Source organism: Arctopsyche grandis, chromosome 3 (genome assembly GCF_051622035.1).
Source record: "Arctopsyche grandis isolate Sample6627 chromosome 3, ASM5162203v2, whole genome shotgun sequence".
Lineage (NCBI taxonomy): Eukaryota > Metazoa > Arthropoda > Insecta > Trichoptera > Hydropsychidae > Arctopsyche > Arctopsyche grandis.
The window spans coordinates 11844451-11867118 of record NC_135357.1 but is presented as its reverse complement, the minus strand read 5'-3'; the positions used below and the strand labels follow the sequence as shown (position 1 = coordinate 11867118).

General features: G+C 36.4%; 1 protein-coding gene across 1 annotated transcript in view; it reads right to left on the bottom strand.

The window, feature by feature from the left end:
* The window catches only part of LOC143909109 (neural cell adhesion molecule 2-like), a 67364-nt gene that overhangs the window by 19257 nt on the left and 25439 nt on the right, over positions 1-22668 (bottom strand). The window contains exon 6 of the mRNA XM_077427011.1: positions 16452-16622. Coding sequence (XP_077283137.1) covers positions 16452-16622 — 171 coding nt within the window. The remainder of the gene's footprint in view (positions 1-16451; positions 16623-22668) is intronic.

Here is a 22668-nt window from a genome sequence, read left to right as displayed (position 1 = left end):
GGAATCAGGTCCTGTTTGCCCAAGATACATATCCTTGCACACTCAAAGATTCTTATTTCGTCAGACAACTCTATGCCCGACACTTTTGTTTATACTATATGTACATATGTACACGTGTGCGAGTGTTGTTTGCAGAAGAAAATATGGAGCACATATTTCGCAAGTCGTAAAACGCCCTTTCGTCGAGTTGTATATCTCTTTTCTGAGTTACATATACAAAGAGAAATCAGTTTAGATGTTGATATTCAACCTTCGGGCTACCATGTGTCAAAAGAATATTGCACTGTTACTTACTAGATATTTATTTATATCAAGTTGTATAAATCTGTTCATCCTCAATTTTTTTTTGCAAAAATAACAAAACATGAATTATTTTTGAATATTTAAAAATATTCCACTTAATACGTACATATGTATGTATGTACATACATACATATGTAATAGTATTAATCCTTTATTTTACTGTTTGCGAATTGAAAATGTTACTAATGGCAGACATATTAGATTTTATTCATTATTACAATACATTTCATTGAATAGTACAGTATGTTTCGAATTATGTGGTTTATTAAAGTTCCAATATATAATATATGATATTGTAATAAATTTTGATATGTATAATATAATTTGATATTGTAATATATAATAATATATACATATATGTATATATAATATGATATTGCAAGAAAGACAGTGTGTTCACCTCAATAAGGTGAATTTTATAAATTCTACAGGGCAGGTTTTAAGGATAAAATTACATATAGTATAGGATAAAATTACATTCATATTTTGGATGATTGCATTAGTTCATGCCCAATTTTCATAGATTTCAATTTTCGAACTCAATATATTAATGAATAATAATTGTAAAGATTTTATTATCATATAATTATTTAATATAATAGCCAGGAGTATAGCTTGGTGGTTGCGTTAATGCTAACTGACAAGAGGTTGTCGGGTTCGATCCCGTGTTGACTTCGATTGAAAATAATTTATTCCGGGTATAATCTGTAGTGCTGCTGGTCAGACTTGGATATTTGTGAATCCAAGACGATCGTTTCCTACCAGAGTTTTCCAATTTATCTGATTTCATTGTTGAAATGGTTCCTCCATCAAATTGGAAAAAAACCAGCCTAGCATTAGTAGACCTACATATGTAACCACTACTTGAATGTGATCTATATATGTATAAGTTGAGATCTATGTATGTATGTATGTCTCGATAATTACAAGTTTTTCAGCATATCAAATTTAAGCGTTTTATGTAGTAAAACAACGTTGCAATGTTTCTAATTTGCCCATGAAGACGCATTAGGGTTTACCTGATAGACCTTCTTCGTATAAATATGTATATGTACATATGTAAAATAAATAAATAAAGTAAAGTAAACTTTTCTAGGGAAGCAAAAACGCCTTATATTAGCGCGAATTATTTCATAAAATACGTCTTTATGAGATTAAAACATTATACTCAAGTGTTGCTATTGTTTCAACTAAATATTATGAAGTTTTGATATACGTATGTACAATGTATTATACATATGGATATTTATCAAAATGCTATAAAATCATAAAAAATATTTATATGGGAAAATTACTAAATAGTACTAAAATGAAATTGAACAAAGAATGTTGTGTTTAATTCGTTCATAAATATAAACCAAACAGATGTTTAATAATGCAGGCCATACTCTGCTCATTAATTCAAGTCATGAAAAATACAATCTCCCCTATTTGTTCGAAGGGTTTTTTGGACTGTTAAAACTCATATTTACTACACAAAACATTGTAATAATATTACAAATTCCATATTATTAAATAAAATTATAAATTTCTTGGTAATTTTTATTAAAAGAAACATTACCAAGAAAATAAAATATATACATTATTTATCTTGGGTTCAGCGTAACACTTAATATTTATACTACATTGTGTTTTTGCTGAATTGTGGAGATAATATTGCAAATGGAAATTTATATAAATTTACTCTTTCATACTTTTTCTAAGAATTTCAATATTCTGAAGTGAAAACGGACGACTCTATCATAGCTACATATATGATTCATCGAAGTACGAGCACGTTGCCAACTCACGAGTCAAAATTTCCACGATCCAATCACACTTTATGATCACACCCGAGTACATATATACTTATTTATATCATATAAATTACTACGTCTCAAGCAATCCCAAGTAGACTTAATCACGTCACCAACCCACGCGTCTGAAGACAAGCGGAGCAACCGTTGATTTGGCCAATTTGGTAAATTTGAGGCACACGTTGAAAGCACCAAATTACACATGCCCACATTTACACGAAACACAAACGAGAGACCGTGTGATCTCCTTCTATCTCCAGAGCGGAGGCTTCGTTTTTGATGTCGACACGCCACCCAGAGGCTCTCTGAACGTATCATTAGAGGCGGATCGACCCGCCAATCTAACACCATATTTTTTTACGTCTGCATATCTCACCAGATATGTATGGATGTGTGTTTGTATCGTGACAATGTATGTGTCCGGTCGGAATTTGCGACGTTGGATCGATGTGGTATCGCTTCGCTGTTTGATTTGTCTCCGGTAGCTCCGGGACACTTTTCCCTAAACCTTTTTATTCGGTTGTATCGTATTTCCTTTGGGTACGTTCTGCACGTCCACTTTTATTTGTGGCGAGCCATCCAGTACTCACTCATGCCACCCACGCCAAACCAGAAGCAGAATGTATGGGGAAGTGTGTTGTGTATTGCGTTCATTTTGCCGACATTGATGTGTGAATTGTATGAAAATCGATTTCGAACAAAGTAGAAATGCAGACAAAAGTAAATAATTCGTTTATGTGTGTAAGCTGACGTTGTTGATTATACCTATATACTGAGTAGAAACTAAAAAAAAAAGAGGTAACATCGCATGATATTGCTGAACAGTTAAGTGATGAGAAAATTAAGGGAGATGTCGACAACACGCAATCAATTTATTATACTCTTACCTACTATAGATAAGACCGCTTCAAGTATTTATGTTTTACGTAGTTGTTTTTAAAAATCAATTCTTCTAATCTGGAAATGTGTTTTCTTATTACATAACCAGCAGCGCGGACTAGTGGTTAGCATATTATACTTTCAAGCGGAGTGGTCACGGTTCGATTCCCACTAGTAGCTGTTGGCCAGACCTTGGTTTGTGACTCCAGGTCGATCGTTTCCTTTCAGAGTTTGAAATTTTTAATGGAGAAATATTTTCGTATCGCAGCTTAAACTAATATGTATATTGATATAGGATTTTTAAACAAATTTTAAATACAATATATAAAATAAAGTAATAAATGTTCATATATATGTATGTGTATTAATATGGTGTAATATCTTATATAGTTGGTACATTGGTGAAGATTTTTTTTTGAGGAGAGAAAATATGCCTCTTCAACTACATATGTACATAGATACATATTACCAACGGGTTTGGTGCAAGCGCTCGACAATCACCAGACAGACTGAACGACAGATAAACTGGATGGCAGCTTTAAACGCAATTCTCGTGTTCTCGAATGATAGATTGCACATCAGATCACGAGTAACCTTTCGATGTGCACAGATGCAATTATTAAAATGGTAATTATTAAAATTGAGTTGGATCTTTCTGGCAATAAGGCAAGACTCGCGAGTTTATTTTTTGATTTTTCTGATTTTCATTGAAACGGGTCCTGTAAGTTGGCATCTCCTTTTCAATATCTCTTGCAAATCTCAAGTTATTCAGCAGCTTGAGGTACGCCAATTTCTATAATAAAATTCTGCAAAAATTTCACCATAAATGATGTTTGTATGAATCCGCATTTTATAAAAAAAAATTCTTGTATTAATTATATTATTATATTGTATCTGTATTAGTACACTCGTCAATTTGGAGCGATCTGTAAAGGCGAGTGAATGTACATGTTCGATTGAAATAAAATAAAACGAAAAATATGAGCCATTATTATTTATGTTTTACTTTCCTTATCAAGAATATAAATTTTTATATTAATAACTTTTGAAATTCATATTTATCAAAGACGTAGGAAGTCTTAACCTTCATAATAAATATTTGGAAATAATATTCCGTTTCTATTTAAGGACCTGTATCGTATTTATGTGATTTGCGGTTAAGATGGGACTAATTTCTGGGAAAAACCATAGTTGAAGCTATGATAATAACGGATCTAACTCTCAGGTAAAAACGAATTCAACAATTTTGCACGCTTTATAATACGGTTATAATAAGATGAGGAAAACGAAGAGACATATTAGCACCCACTTTTCATTTGGTTACCAAACTACATGTATTCATTATATTATAATATTAAATAAACAATTTCATTTGCATACTGTGTAATCGCCGTCATTTGTGCAAGCGATTCATTTTATTTACCAAAATATCATTTATTTTTTAAGATTCAAAAATAATAAATAGTAGATAGATTATAAGTATGCACACATACATATATATGTATATCAAAGATGGACAAGTTTTTTAAAAATAAAGAAATAGTAAAATTTGAATACTACGATTTTGATTTATTAGAAAAATGGGGCATTTAATTTATTATAAATTTTCTAATAAAAATTTTTTTTAAGGCGCAGACACAGAATCGTGCGGCATGACATGCCTAGGTCGACTTCAGCTGTGAATGGGCGTATCTTGTAATTGTTAATTCGTACGTTCCTATTATTTCGATAAGTTTCTCCTATATTTCTTTGAATATGGAGAAATATCAAAACAAGGATAAAATATCACCGAAAACACTTTTGGCCTAGATCGCCATAGCATAGATCAAGTTTGCTGGTATTATTTTTACATAGGTTTGATTTTTTACACTTTTAGATAGCTTTGCAAAATAACTAATTGAGAAAACACCAATTCTCTCCGTAAACTTTGAACATGAGTATGGCAAAGTGCTCAATCTGCCATAGTGAGAGGGGTGCGAAAAGGGAAAAAAACGATCAGTGTGGACAAATGCGACAGTGTGGACGACAGACGTCAAAGTGAACGAAGATGCAGTATTTTCAAACGCGTCTATTACGATTATTTTTCACCATCGTAATGGCGGACGCCATTTCCACTTATATTGATGACTAAACCTGACAAAATGAAAAAGTTTGAAAACGATCGGATAAAAACCCAAACTTCGTTTCCGAACGACAAAATCGTTTCCGAAATAATACGTGTCGCGTATCAATGTGTGTTGCTGCGCCATTAGAATATTGTAGTTTTGTAAGTGGTTGTAATATGTACGCAGTATGTATTGTAGTACAAAAATTTTACGAATTAATTTGAAACGATCCGACAATGGAATAATAAATAAGGTTCAAGGCCTCTTCGACTATTATCCAATTCGAAACAAGGAAACGGCAACGATAAATTAACAACCCTGTCTTATTATGCGGTTATTAATATGAGGGGTGTGAGAGAGCGAGGGAACAAACGATAAAATCTCTCGACTATCCGTTTGACGAACAATAAACGAGAAGAAATATGGCGAAATTAACGCGAACAATGGCCGAAAAGAGAGATCGAGTTGCGGCAATGGCGTCTGCGACGGCAGCGGCAGCAACCGAGAGCAACAATAACAATATAAAGGACAACAATAACAACTAAACAACGGCGAGGAACAACCGCGATGGCTATCGAAACGCACAGTACAAGACAAGGAATTAATCTCGGCCGGCAACAGGTTCAATTAAGGACAACGGGAGGACCTTATCCGATTTATCCATCGCCGAAGCATTGTTGTCGGCTGAGGGAGACCACTTCTTGGAATTCGTTATCCTCGGGTGCCGCTTATTATTGCTGGCTGCGGGATATTTATGCGGCTTTATCGCCCCCCAGAAGGGGTGGCTGTAGGGAATTTATAGAGATTCACCCCTCGCCTCGAGCTCTGATCTAGATAAGACCGATGGGGGCGTGATGATATATATCTATTTTTAGGGAAGATCTGGATGAATTGAAATTAAAACGGACGTAGTAATCACGAGCGCGGCGGAAAACTGCACTGAAATATCTGTACCTGCATCTACTGTATCAAATTATTATTTTATTCAGACACTTAGGGGGTTCTTAAATCTCTTTTTAATCTAGGGACCCTTTTCAGAATAAGAATTTCATTTTTAAAACCTAATTTGAAAATTCCTCCGTATCTTATATATTCATATACATAGGTATGTACAAATATATACATATTTGAGCTGGTATATTTTAAAGTGACGAAAGTCCAATTTTCAGTTCCAAAAACATTATTTCGTTTGACTTAATTTACAAATTGTTATCACTTATTTTATTTCGATATATCCAGAACCTCTGAAAAGCAGAATAAACGTATTATAGGCCATCAGTATTTTTAAATATTGTTAAACGCAATAAATTATATTTTTTATTTTTTTTATTTCTCGTAACGAAGAAAAGTGGACTTATGCCACTTTTAATTATAACGGCTCATATATATTATCAAACGAACAACTTACAAGTCTAACGATACAATAATTTTGACAAAATTATAAGAAACCACTTTTTTTGGGACTATAAAGTGTGATCTTTGTGCCTGATGCTGTTTATTAATATCTTGTTTCAATGTGTTCAGCAAAAAACGAAAATCGCTTCGACAATACTAAAACGGTTACAAGCCTTTGAGCAGAGATAAATAACTCTAAACGAAAAAAAATATGGGAAATGCAATGAAATATAAGCTTGCTCTATCTCCGAGTTGTAAAAATGTACTCATCATTATATTTTTTATTTAATTTATTTATTTAAGCAATTATATTTATTAGAAAAAAACGGAAACAAACAGTATTACAACGTATGTACATATGTATATACATATATAAAATTGACACCAAAAAGTTTCGAAAAATGAATAACAACAATGAAAAAAAAATAAAAACAAAGAAGAAAAGCATTGAATTGGATATAGATATGGATATACATAGATATGGGATATATGTACAATTTTCATACATGTGTTACTAAGAAAAATGATCAAACAATAGAAATTAAAAGCAAGTAAAGAATCAATATGAGGGGGATTATTGTTAAAAGAAGTGCAAGATCTATGTATATACATACATACATATATAAAAAGAAATTACAGCAATGCGGAAAAGTTTGAAGAATTACGGAGGGATCTGATTAGACATTGAAATAATGAAATATGATAACTTGTTAAATAAATAAGGACTATCAATTATATAAATCAAAAGATTGACAAAAAAACCTGAATTATAAATTTTCCTCCTTTATTATAAGGAAACAAAGCGATCATTATGAAGAAATCTGGAATTGCAGCAGGAATAGAATTTTTTATTTATACCTTCTTAATTATTAACATATACGCGACAGAAAGGATCCCAAACGATACTATAAAATTCCATTTGACTTACAAATGAATTGAAAAGTAAGGCAACAATACTATAGTATTTAAAAGGCTTGATCTATGCTTTATATATATATATATATATATATATATTATATATATATATATATATATATATATATATCTTTATTAACTTTAAAATGTATTATTAAACTCTAACTTTCCTAGACTTTGCCATTCCTCTCCAAAAGTTGATTTTTGGCTTGTGCCTCCCTTGAAATGCTCTGGGACATGGACCCCGTTGCACACATTTCAACAAAAGCAACCCACACTGCGTACATTTCAACAAAAGCTTGTACAAAGCACAAACATATATACATTATTTGTGGGATTTAAATTACAAATGTGTGTGTGAATGGTTGGGTTAGATTAGTATGTGGTCGGTCTAAAAGCCGGTGGCGGTTGGTCCATCAGCTCATATTGGGAAGTCCTGTGAATCTTCCGTCTATAAATGATGGCTTAAACTGATACGAGTCTCACTCACCACATTTCCCTACTGATTTGGAATATATTTACACACTATGCATAGCTATTTGTAAGTCCAGACGAAATTATTAGAATCGAAGCCTGCTGATAAAATGTTTGGCCATCTTTCCCAAGCATTGCTCGGTCTTTCGGAAGCATGTACCGTGTTCCGTGAATCGTCTGTCTAATCAAGTGATAGTATGACATGTAAGAAAATGGCACGTGTATTAAATTTCAACACTCGCATGAGAGTCGAGTGTTTGCCACAGGATACGAACGCACACACCACATTACAAAAGAGAGCGTATTATAATAATAATGCGTGTTAAGCACGTTGTTAAACAGCGTACATGTATGAAAATCTAGGGAAATTCGCAGGAGAGACGATGACGCGCTCACACACACACACATTACAGAGCCCGTGCCATAAGTAATGTACCTTGTGGGAGTCGTAATGTGTCGTGTCTAGATGAAATTACATTTTAATTGAAATACGGTCTTGATTTTTTCCAAAAAGGTTTTTTTTAATAATAATAGCAATAAATCGAGATACGAACGCGTTCGAGTGCGTGCCGATAAAGTGTTAAATTGTCGGAAAATTAATTCACAATGTGTGTGTGTGTGTGTGTGTGTGTGTGTGTGTGTGTGTGTGTGTGTGTGTGTGTGTGTGTGTGTGTGTGTGTGTGTGTGTGCGTGTGTGTGTGTGTGTGTGCGCGCGCGAGCAAGCGTTAACACACATCCGTCCGGTAAATCGTTTTATAATCGGGTTTTGAATTATTGCAATTTAAGCGCGTTTCGTTAAGACTTTGATATACGTCTTGTACGATACGGGAAACGGTACAGTAGTATCAAGATAATAAATTTAAAGTATAAAATGTGTATTAATTTTCAAATTGAGCAGTTTTATTCGCTTTCGGTGTGTCGAAACAGGTCGTATAATCTCATTTTGACGTGTATACGCAGATTTTATCGCCATGTGCAAAAATAAACAGTCAATTATTTATTCATCGATGTATAATAAAACTCTAGCCGCACACGGTGTGCTTTTACCGTCGATTATCCGGCGTGTAATCTATGAATAATACGCCGTGGAAAGTCTTTCCGTTTCCCATTGAAAAATCTTTCGATTTTCAATCAAAAAAGTCTTACAAGTTGTAAGACTTGAATATCCATGATACGGCGGTTTTCCGCTCGTTTGCTAAAGTATCACTTGTAAATATGCTTTCTTGAGAGTTCTTTGTGCTTTTTTTTCATTGTATGATATGATATCAGATCATAATGAATGTACATACGTACTCGATTCAAATGGGCGAATAAGGTACAATTATAAATCAGGCTCGAGTATAAAATGCGTTTTATTGTGCTCATTAAAATGTGGGTCGTATACATCGCATTAGCCACGAGCGGGTTGATATAAAAAAAAAGAAATTTATTGAAGCGCACGGTAAAAACGCGATTAGTGCATTAAAAATTCAGGAAAGTTGCATGGTTTTGAATAAATTAAATTTTACGAAGTTGTCCAACAGTTTATGCTGCTGTAAACTGCGGAAAATAATTAAATAATTAAACGTAGCCACGAAAATTATATTTATAAGGTGTGGCAGTGTAGCAATTATAAAATTCAATTCTTAGCTACTTTTATCATTTATTTTAAAATAATAAAAAGAAAATTATATATAATTACATTTTCTAAAGCGAACATATGTACATATATATATATACATATTAATATATGTATATGTATATAAACATATATGTACATACATATCTGTATATGTATATACACATTTTTTTCCATGATGCCAATTCGGGTTTTAGCTCTGAGCGATACATATAGTATTCAGTAAATTCAATAAAACAATAAGTATATACAGATAAAATAAAATTAGCTTAATAATTATAATAAATATTCAGTTTTATAATATTGATTGTCAGTTTAATATTGATTTTCGGTTTAATATAAGACAGTCCGTATATTAATGAAATGGTCATTTTATTTTGATAATTGGTTTTTAATTTTACGTAGAAAGTTCTGTTCTGATTGTTTGATTACGAAAATATGCGAATAGGGTTTCTGAAAACTCGGGTTTTCAAAACCCGACGCATCCGTGTCCAATATTTTGAAAACCCGACGGATCTGGGTCGTATTCGGGTCCAGAACTTCCAGATTTTAAATTAAAATTGTATCTATTTTTTATTTTCTTTTATTATACAATTCTGGACTCGATAAATTCAAATTCAATAGGTTGTTTGATAAATTCAAAACATTTTTCAATAACTAAATATTTAAATAAATTCACATTAGTTTACATTTTATGTAAAGTAATGTGAAATATCGACAGTAAAACAGAATGAAATCTTGTATGTTATAAAAATTAATAGCATATTTTGATCAGGCTATTTGTTTACTGTTAAAATTAATTTACAGATAAATGCAGGCCATATTATTATTAAAATAATTACAATATCTCAGCAGAGGTATACCAATATTAACGGCACATTTAGAAAATATGTGATTTTGTGCCCCTTTATTTCTATCATTATTATTATAGAATTTTGTAGTTTTCCGAAAGATATAATGAAAGCTAAACTTATGTATTCGGTCAAGAATAAAACTGATTTTTTACTAGCCTCTTCTTACTTCATTTTAAGAGAATTACAAGAAAAATTAAAATAAAGTACTTACTGTTAACGAAATCAGGAATGATTGATGATAATGATAATTTTGAAACGATGTTAACACTCTGAATTCTTAGTTTAAGGCAAAATTCTAAAAATATGTACACTGTATATGGGTGAAATTCTAAATTTAGCCAAATTTCAGTACGCCGTATCGTTTCGGTATTTATTTTCAGTATTTACAAAAATTGTTCGCAGTTTTCTCAGAATTCGTAAAAAGTCGTAAAATCAAGTTCTCGAACTAATAAGATCATATATGAACCATGTACGCGCAGAATTTATAAATAACACATACATATTTGGATATTTTCAATGTATCAACTGAAAATCATTGTAAATTTTTACGTTAATGCTCGAAATTTTATATATCCGGATCCAGCGGATTTTGAAGCCCGGATCCAGGTTTTAAGTCATTACCTGGCCGGGTCGAGTCAAGTCCAGAAACCCAATAATGTGAGTAATATTCTGATTTCATACCACGGAATGGCCACTTTGACAAATAACAGATTTTTTTTAAGCTGATCAAACTTGTACATATGTATATAGTTAAGATTAATGGCAGCAGTATATGTATATCAGTGGTTAACAGGTAATGCTTTCGATTGTGCGGTCTCTGGTTTTCTGCTGCTGGCCAGACCTTAGATAGGTGACTCCAAGATGGATCGTTTCCTATTAAAGTTTGTCAATTTAACTGATTTCATTGAAACGGTTCTAACAAATTGACAACCCTGTCTTATTTCTCGCAAAATTCAAATTTACAGGATCTTGAATTTGCTGATTTATAAAATGCTACAAAGTTGTCCATATACATATGTACGTCTCTATGATTGTTAATCAATGTTTGAAATTGGCCTTGAATAATATTTATGTACAATTTTTGATCATAGATGTCGTATAAAATAAAATAAAAATGGGTATACCTGTACAAATAAATAAATAGTCACTGACTATCGCATTTAAAAATTGCGGGCCAAATGTAAATAATAATTGATCGTTTAAATATTCTTTTGCTATAAATATAATGAGCTCACTGAGTATGGCGTGATATTATATAATTTAGTCCAAGCAATTACGTGTCGAATTAACGTACAGATTTTTCAACCTACCTGATTGTTTTTGAGATAATTTAGAATAGGTTGCATAGAAAATTTTCAATCATAATTTTAAAACTGAAAATTTTCTTGAAGTTACGACATCAAGAATGCCCGCGTCAGTAATAAAACTATTGAAATTGTGCAATGGAGCTTTTCAATAGATACATTGTGCAGAATGCACTTTGAAATGCACTATGAATTTTTCCACGGGTAATCCGGGAAAAATAATAAAAGAAAAACGTAAGTCGCCTTAAGCAAAGTCTTCTTACGAAAGGTTTTCTAAGCAGGTATTAAAAACTCAGTGGCTTTTAACAAAAATTCAGAGCACTGAAAAACGTTGAAAGGCGAAGTATTCCAGAATTACATTTTATATACGTAGGTATATAAAATGTAATTCTGAAAGAAATAATTGAAAAAAATAGAGGGCAATTCGGAATTGAGAGCTAGCAATTTAAAAGGAAATCGTATTAAAATCGAACCGTGGAAAAAAGGACGAGGGGGGGGAGTGGGCAATAGCAGGATCCACAAGTAAATTGGTTTACCACTAAGCCCGATACTTCATTATATGCAAGTGGATATAAACAGAACGTTATAGGATAATCCCGATGACTACCATTTGGACGCAGCTGGATATTAACGTATTAAAAGTTGCGGTCCGGGAAAATATTATTTAGTCGGATGTGGCTTCGACGATTTTACCAACGAATTATACGAAAACCTAATTACAACCCTCGATCCAGATTGAAGTAACGGTCTTTAGTAAAATGTTAGTAATTCGTATCATTTCAAAGCTGAGTAGGTACGTCATGTTTTAGTTGCGAGACTCGTGTTTTAATTTCAGACTTTACTTTTATTACTACCGGACATTTTTTCTAAATTTTTGAAATTATATTCAAATAGATTTTTGCCAATTTGATGGAGGAACCGCTTCAAAAGTGAAATTAGATAAATTGGCAAACTTTGATAGGAAATGATCGACTTGGAGTCACAAATATCCAAGTCTGGTCAGCAGCATTTAAGATAAAATTCTCAGAATAAATTCTTTTCAATCGAGGTAAGCTCACGGGATCGAACATGGCGACCTCTCGGTGCATAATATCAACGCAACCCCCGAGCCACGCTGCTAGCTATGTATATATATATATATATATATATATATATATATATATATATATATATATATATATATATATATATATACATATATACACATATACATATATATACATATACATATAAACTGATTAAAATAAATTTATATTGAACGTTTATATTATTTAAAGAAAATAATTGATCATTTAGTCAATTAGAATACTGAGTATTTACATCTACATAATACATATATAATTTCGAAAAAGAATTCGTATGCAAGGTTTGGGTGGGAGAATCCGTGACGTTAAATTTAATAAAAAACAAAATTATTCAATTAAATTTAAATAAAATAAAATAATTCAAATAAATTAAATAAAATGTTAACTATTAGATTAGCCATGTTTAAGCTGTTTATATTACAAATACCGAACGAATAGTATATTATATAAATAAGTGAATGGCTTAAAAAAATGAAGACTACATTTTAAAAAGTGAAACCTTCGAGTGGTAAATGTATTATTTTTGAAAGGTGAGTTTTATAAAAAAAATTTCCTCCAAAATATGATATTTAGCTCGAAAATAAATAAATGTATCAATTAATAAATAAATATTTAAATGTATCAATAAATGTAATAAATTTTATACATTCTTACTATCAATAATAAATTATAATAATTTTTTATCTATGTATATATAATGTAATAAATATTTTGAAAATATAAATTAGATTTTTTCTTGAAATCTCGTAAAATTTGAATTTAGTGCCACAACATTGCTTCACATTGCTTCCGCCAAAAATTCAAACCATCCGTAATTAAGTTAACGCTTCGAATATAAAACAACAATAGTCAACATGCAGCATTAAAACTATCAGGATTTCCACAGATTTTTTTCGCATTTTAGTTAGGTATTATACATATGTACAATGTACGTATAGGCGTTGGGCCGAGATTAGGTTAACTTTTATCGTCGCTTCGCAGCTACCCTCGACCGCACCTCGCCAGTCTATAACGTTAACGGCTATGGCCATTTTGCGGGATCGTTGCTTTACTAAATTAATAATAATTAAGCGAAAATGGACAAGTGATTCGAGAACAAAAGGGGGCGCTAATGACCGCCGTACACGTTCGTAAGACGAGGGTTGGGCCGATGGGCCACTTAGCGCGGTGGCGGGCCTGCAATTAGGGCCACGTGAAAACGAGACGAAAACGACGAGACGGGTCGCAGGACCTATTTTTAGGCTTCGACCCGATTTAATTGAGGCATGTCGCCACAGCGGACAGATATGATAGTGTGGGACGAATTCATCCGGAAACCGGGCAACAATTTACGCCATAGTTGGTCAAACCAATGCTAATTGACACGATGCAAATGACGTGTGCGATATACTGTCATCGGCAGTTGAAACTAATGTAGTTTACACAGATAGCCATTACTGGCATGAATGACACGTGGGATGTCCCACTGTTGGGTTGAATGCTTTTCTTAAATGTAATATATAGTGGCGTAGTCGGGCCAGGTCGGGGCAGGTCGGGGCAGGTCGCCGCCCTGGCACTTTGATTGATACAAACATTATTTTTCAAGTACAATTAAAAAATATTTTGAATAAAATTTCACATAAAATTTTGTATTCCAAATATTGTGAGCAGACTCTCGTTCTAACACTCGATGACCACAATCGAATAGTAATCTGAGCACATTCAAAACAAAGGACGTTTAATGAAATTTGTTGGCTTTTTTTTATCTAAAACCACCCAAAACTTCGAAAGAAAACATTATTTGAACTATTGACCATACGCACTTGAGGATAGATAAAATGAGGTAACTCAGCTTAAATGTATAGTCATCTCTAAATTCAAATGTTAAAATTTGGTAGTTTTTTGACATATGTATGTATATGTATACATATGTACATGGTTTTAGCATTGCTAAAAGCAAATGTTGCTGTTGACACACAAACACGGGTTTTGCAAAATCAAAGATGTTGAAGAGGATGCATTATGGAAGTTTTTATAAAATATAAAAAATATTTCATAATTTCAACATGTAAGAATATTTGTTAATTACTATTTGATTTTTTTTAGTAAGGATAAAAGCGGGGGTCGTAAAAATTAAGCACCGACCTGGTTCTTTTTTATTTAGCACTACACCACTGAATATATATGTATGTGCATATCTTAAATAATATGAACATCAGAAATCATTATTGTATCTGAAAATTTGATTTCTGATAATTACATACATATGTATACGTCAAAGCAACATCGTGTATTTAAAACGGGATATTGATTTTTTATAGGCCTACATTTGGGAATTAATAATTTAAATCAGGGTTGGCTTCAACAAGATGGCGTTCTATCTCGTATAAGTTATTAAGCACGCATTTAATGGCGCTCAAAATGAAATAATCGAATTTTTGCAATTTTCAGTAATGGTCAAGATCAATTTGTTTCCAATATTGTGCGATAATCTCTCTTGGATTACTTTCTTTGGAGTTTCTTAAGTGAATGTTCATATGTGAGTATAACTAGGGGTTTTACCCGGCTTCGCTCGTTATTTGTAATATAAACCGCTTAAACATAGCTAATCCGATAGTAAACATTCGTTTGTTTTTTTATTAAATTAATTTTAATCTGGAATTAAAACAGGAATCCGGAACTGAAAATGGAATCGGGATCCGGAACTGAGATAAAAAATCAGGACCCGGAACTGAAAAAGAAATCCTGATCCGAAACTAAAAAAGAAATCCGGAACCGGATCTGAAACAGGAATCCGGATCAGGAACTGAAAACGGAATTGAAATTGAAATTGAAAACGGAATCGAAAGCGATATCGTCATAGAAAATTTTTTTTTTCGATAACGTCACGGATTTTACGACCCAAAACATACATACAAAGTCTCATTCGAAATTTTATATTAGATTGCCATAACTTTTAATTTTAGATAAGAAAATGTGCACTCATAAAATGTGTTTTACTGAAGAAAAACTTAACTCCTCAACAATGCACAATCCATTTATTTTATTATATATGTATTATATTTGTGTATATAAATAAATTGGGTTTCAACGTTGAGCTTAAAGATTTAATAGTGATATTTTTTTGATGGTTGTTTGAAATCTTTTATTTATATTATTACAAGAATTTTACGATTTTATCCGAATAAGTTGTTGAAACGTTTCTGTATAAAATTCTCCTTTTTCAACTTTTTTTTTTAATATCAACAATTGGAAGCTTATGTGTAAATGCACGTAAAGGGATTTTATTATATGCCAGACAGAATGAAATACAAAAAGCTCGAAATTTTATTTGACTATCCATTTCGAAACTATCTACGTAAAGTTGCATACATATACGGTTATACGATTAGAATCTTTAAATGTAGCTTTAGATAACTTTGTTCATCTTACGATAAAGCATTGAAATTTCGATTTAAAATCGACAACAAACAGCTACTTGGCAAAAATTCGACGAAATAATAAAACGAATAACGCTAATGACCGCAATAATTAAACGTAATAACCACGGGAAAGCCTTGGAGCGAAAAATAATTATTTCAACTCTCGTCTGAAGTTCAGACGTCGTTAAGTTCTCTTCGCTAATACGGAAAAATTACATTATTATCTATCATCATCATCATCGTCTCACTCTAATGATCCATTGATCTTGGCTTAAATTGCCTTTCGGCACTATTTTAAACTATTATTTTTTTATATACTCACATATCAGATCCATGTGCACGGCGGCCGACAAGGGAACTGTCAGGTTGTTATTTGTGGCCTGGCAGGTTAAAGGTTCACTCAGCGAACTGCGGTCTGCAAGTATTTCCAAAAAGGAGCTTTTAGACAACAAAGCTCCTCCTCTCCACCATGAAACCGATGCGGGAGGATCTCCTGTAACAAATGAAAGAAAGCGATATAAAAGTGCAACGGTTCAAGTTTAACCATTTTACGACTTCCCTAGCAAAGTTACAATCTGCGAAAAACCAACATTTTTCTAAGTTTAAAATTCATATATTTATACCGGAGAGGTTCAGGTTTTACGACGGCGTAGAATCGGCTTTCGGGTGGGTGTTTCAAAAGAAAAATTCCTGCTGTTTGTAACTGAGACAGTTTATAAAGCACGGAAGAATCTCGGTTAAAACGTCCCGTTATTTATGTTGGCTCACAATATTTTTGATTAAAAGAAAAATGTGCAAAGGAAAATTCCTGAGAAATGTTTGCTGTACAGATGTTTAAATTTAATGCTCGTTTCTTGGAATTTCAGTAGACTCAAATATCGCCCAGACGTCTTAGTATCTACGTTAAATTATAAGCTTAAAAGTATTTTACATTAAAAACATTTTATTCAATTAAATTTATTAAAAATACCTAATAATAAGTATTACTCTATATATTTTGAAGACATATAATGAAGTAAGAAGTTCAGTTTATAATTACGTCCCATCGTGAAAGGTCTGATCAAAGAGAATGAAGAAAAGCTTACATTTTTCACCGTACGATGACAATGTCGAGTGTTCTCAAACTTTTGAACCGCGAAACACAAAAGCTCGAGAAAGCTTCAAAGTCTCAAGATTTTATAACATAACGGTAGGAGACAAATAACGTCAAAGTAAAAAGCGACCATATACATACTACATATATGTATAAATGTATCGAACAAAAAATAAATAGACTTTCGTAGGTTCATTTTGATTAATCTGCTTATGAACGCGATAAAGGTAAATGTACATAATCCCGTTTTAACGACTTCTCATTTAATTATAATGCTGAAAGTATGACGTCTTATCATCACGCCATCTACGTTCATTTCGGACTTAATGAACAAAGAAAACACTAGTCGTGTTAAAAAAATTGTAAATATAAATGAAAAAAGGTTCTAATAACATGAATTGAATGTGACGTGCGTTAAAATATTCGATTATGAACTTTAATTTGAAAAATTACAGTCGGAAGTATTTCGAACATTATTTTTTTATCAGATCACTTTAGATAATTATTATATCAACTAAAGATGTTTGTTTTATACGTATTAATATTGCAGGTATTTAATGTTACCGGAAATCTATTTTCATTTAATAAATTCAATTTTTAAAATTAAATAATATGATAAAGGGTTTGATGACGACGCAATAAAACATCAATAGATTTTCTGTTTCGATCGTCACCATAGGAAAATGTATAGCGTTGTCTCTTTTTTTTCGTATTGCTCAAATTGAAAGCGAATATCTTTTGATAGAAATTCGAATAACCACTCGACGTATTAATGATTGTTTTTCGTTATATTTTCCACAATCAAATTTGAATTTCATTCTTTAAATTGGGCCGAACGAAATCTATTTCTGAAAATTCATTATATAATATAATCCAAATTTCAAAGAGAGAATAAAATTGAAAGTACTCCTGTTGGTTCGGAAGTCGATATTAAAACATCACTTTCACTTAAACAAAATACAATTTGGGAATATAATGAGATTATATGGAAAAAATGTTATGTATAAATATGGAAGCCCGTTTTTAATTATGTTGCCAAAAGTGTTTGCGTAATGGTCACTGGAAATTTTAATGGGTTAATTTAGTAAAGCCGAACGGAAAACTTCTTAAAATATTACTTTGCCGAAGCCGCAACATCGTTTAATAATAATAAATAATTCAATTTGAACGCTAAGCGGCGCCATCGAATTATCCACGTTCAGGTGAAATATAGAGCGTGGCAAAAGAAAATTAAAATAAATATACCGAGAAGAATTTTCACCAATTCTATTTATAATAATATTATTATTCAGTCATCAGCACACACGTTTTCATTTTAATTTTTAAAATGAAAAGAATTCTCATTTATAAATTCTCGAATATAATTTGAACTATCGTTATTATAATATACTAGCTGTATTACCCGGCTTCGCTCAGTGTTTATAATATAAACCGCTTAAACATGACTAAGCTAATTTAATTAAAAAAAAAAAAAAAATTTAAAAATTTAAAAAAAAAAATAAAAAAAAAATTAAAAAAAAAATAAAAAAAAAAATAAAAAAAAAAATAAAAAAAAAAATCAAAAAAAAAATTTAAAAAAATCAAAAAAAAAAAATCAAATTTTTTTTTTGCCTTCTAGGGCTTCGCCCTCGGCACCCCCCTGAGCCTTTGCCTTCTAGGGCTTCGCCCCTCCACGCCCCATGAGCAATTGCCGTTTAGGGCTTCGCCCCCATGATCAGTTGCCTTTTAGGGCTTCGCCCCTCCGCGCCCCCATGATTCAAAGCCGTCTAGGGCTTCGCCCCCCTTAGTTAATGCCTTTTAGGGCTTCGCCCCCCGCGCCCCCAAGATTAATTGCCGTTTCGGGCTTCGCCCCCCTTAGTTAATGCCTTTTAGGGCTTCGCCCCTCCGCACCCCCATGATTAAATGCCGTCTAGGGCTTCGCGCCCCCTAGTTAATGCCTTTTAGGGCTTCGCCCCCCGCGCCCCCAAGATTAATTGCCGTTTAGGGCTTCGCCCCCCTTAGTTAATGCCTTTTAGGGCTTCGCCCCTCCGCGCCCCCATGATTAAATGCCGTCTAAGGCTTCGCCCCCATGATCAGTTGCCTTTTAGGGCTTCGCCCCTCCGCGCCCCCATGATTAATTGCCGTCTAGGGCTTCGCCCCCCTTAGTTAATGCCTATTAGGGCTTGCGCCCCATGAGGCTGGGCCCCCCGGGCCCCCTTCGGGGCCCCACGGGGCTGCGCCCCTTGTGGCGCCCCCTTTTGAGCCCCATGGGGCTGCGCCCCATGAGGCTGGGCCCCCCGGGCCCCCTTCGGGGCCCCACGGGGCTGCGCCCCATGTGGCGCCCCCTTTTGAGCCCCATTGGGCTGCGCCCCATGAGGCTGGGCCCCCCCGGGGCCCCACGGGGCTGCGCCCCTTGTGGCGCCCCCTTTTGAGCCCCATGGGGCTGCGCCCCATGAGGCTGGGCCCCCAGGGCCCCCTTCGGGGCCCCACGGGGCTGCGCCCCTTGTGGCGCCCCCTTTTGAGCCCCATGGGGCTGCGCCCCATGAGGCTGGGCCCCACGGGGCTGCGCCCCTTGTGGCGCCCCCTTTTGAGCCCCATGGGGCTGCGCCCCATGAGGCTGGGGCCCCACGGGGCTGCGCCCCTTGTGGCGCCCCTGGCGGGGCCCCATGAAGCTACTCGCCTTGCGCCCCCGCGGGGGTGAATCCATTGAAACGAAAAAAACAAATCGGCGCCCATGGATCGAAAAAAAAAAAATCGAATCACGTGTTCGATGACGTCACCGATCTACGGACGACGACGACGACGACGACGAAAACGACGAAAACGACGACCAAGGATACATACAAAGTCTCTTTCCAAATTATAGATTAGACTAGCTGTATTACCCGGCTTCGCTCAGTGTTTATAATATAAACCGCTTAAACATGACTAAGCTAATTTAATTAAAAAAAAAAAAAAAAATTTAAAAATTTTAAAAAAAATTAAAAAATAAAATAAAAAAAAAAATAAAAAAAAAATAAAAAAAAAATCAAAAAAAAAATCAAAAAAAAAATCAATTTTTTTTTTGCCTTCTAGGGCTTCGCCCTCGGCACCCCCCTGAGCCTTTGCCTTCTAGGGCTTCGCCCCTCCACGCCCCATGAGCAATTGCCGTTTAGGGCTTCGCCCCCATGATCAGTTGCCTTTTAGGGCTTCGCCCCTCCGCGCCCCCATGATTCAAAGCCGTCTAGGGCTTCGCCCCCCTTAGTTAATGCCTTTTAGGGCTTCGCCCCCCGCGCCCCCAAGATTAATTGCCGTTTCGGGCTTCGCCCCCCTTAGTTAATGCCTTTTAGGGCTTCGCCCCTCCGCACCCCCATGATTAAATGCCGTCTAGGGCTTCGCGCCCCCTAGTTAATGCCTTTTAGGGCTTCGCCCCCCGCGCCCCCAAGATTAATTGCCGTTTAGGGCTTCGCCCCCCTTAGTTAATGCCTTTTAGGGCTTCGCCCCTCCGCGCCCCCATGATTAAATGCCGTCTAAGGCTTCGCCCCCATGATCAGTTGCCTTTTAGGGCTTCGCCCCTCCGCGCCCCCATGATTAATTGCCGTCTAGGGCTTCGCCCCCCTTAGTTAATGCCTATTAGGGCTTGCGCCCCATGAGGCTGGGCCCCCCGGGCCCCCTTCGGGGCCCCACGGGGCTGCGCCCCTTGTGGCGCCCCCTTTTGAGCCCCATGGGGCTGCGCCCCATGAGGCTGGGCCCCCCGGGCCCCCTTCGGGGCCCCACGGGGCTGCGCCCCATGTGGCGCCCCCTTTTGAGCCCCATGGGGCTGCGCCCCATGAGGCTGGGCCCCCCCGGGGCCCCACGGGGCTGCGCCCCTTGTGGCGCCCCCTTTTGAGCCCCATGGGGCTGCGCCCCATGAGGCTGGGCCCCCAGGGCCCCCTTCGGGGCCCCACGGGGCTGCGCCCCTTGTGGCGCCCCCTTTTGAGCCCCATGGGGCTGCGCCCCATGAGGCTGGGCCCCACGGGGCTGCGCCCCTTGTGGCGCCCCCTTTTGAGCCCCATGGGGCTGCGCCCCATGAGGCTGGGGCCCCACGGGGCTGCGCCCCTTGTGGCGCCCCTGGCGGGGCCCCATGAAGCTACTCGCCTTGCGCCCCCGCGGGGGTGAATCCATTGAAACGAAAAAAACAAATCGGCGCCCATGGATCGAAAAAAAAAAAATCGAATCACGTGTTCGATGACGTCACCGATCTACGGACGACGACGACGACGACGACGAAAACGACGAAAACGACGACCAAGGATACATACAAAGTCTCTTTCCAAATTATAGATTAGACTAGCTGTATTACCCGGCTTCGCTCAGTGTTTATAATATAAACCGCTTAAACATGACTAAGCTAATTTAATTAAAAAAAAAAAAAAAAATTTAAAAATTTTAAAAAAAATTAAAAAATAAAATAAAAAAAAAAATAAAAAAAAAATAAAAAAAAAATCAAAAAAAAAAATCAAAAAAAAAATCAATTTTTTTTTTGCCTTCTAGGGCTTCGCCCTCGGCACCCCCCTGAGCCTTTGCCTTCTAGGGCTTCGCCCCTCCACGCCCCATGAGCAATTGCCGTTTAGGGCTTCGCCCCCATGATCAGTTGCCTTTTAAGGCTTCGCCCCTCCGCGCCCCCATGATTCAAAGCCGTCTAGGGCTTCGCCCCCCTTAGTAATTGCCTTTTAGGGCTTCGCCCCCCGCGCCCCCAAGATAAATTGCCGTTTAGGGCTTCGCCCCCCTTAGTTAATGCCTTTTAGGGCTTCGCCCCTCCGCACCCCCATTATTAAATGCCGTTTAGGGCTTCGCCCCCCTTAACTAATGCCTTTTGGGGCTTCGCCCCTCCGCACCCTCATGATTAAATGCCGCCTAGGGCTTCGCCCCCCTTAGTTAATGCCTATTAGGGCTTCGCCCCTCCGCGCCCCCATGATTAAATGCCGTCAAGGGCTTCGCCCCCATGATCAGTTGCCGTTTAGGGCTTCGCCTCATAAGGCTGCGCCCCATGGGGCTTCGCCCCATGAGGCTGCGCCCCCTTCGGGGCCCCATGCGGCTAAGCTCCATAAGGCGGCGCCCCATAAGGCGGCGCCCCATAAGGCGGCGCCCCATAAGGCAGCGCCCCATAAGGCGGCGCCCCATATGGCGGCGCCCCATAAGGCTGCGCCCCATAAGACAGCGCCCCATAAGGCTGCGCCCCATAAGGCGGCGCCCCATAAGGCAGCGCCCCATAAGGCGGCGCCCCATGAGGCTGCGCCCCCTTTGGGGCCCAATGAGGCTGCACCCCCTTCGGGGCCCCATGAGGCTGCGCCCCCTTTGGGGCCCCATGGGGCTGCGCCCCCTTTGGGGCCCCATGGGGCTGTGCCCCATGAGGCTGCGCCCCCTTCGGGGCCGCATGCGGCTAAGCTCCATAAGGCGGCGCCCCATAAGACTGCGCCCCATAAGACTGCGCCCCATAAGACTGCGC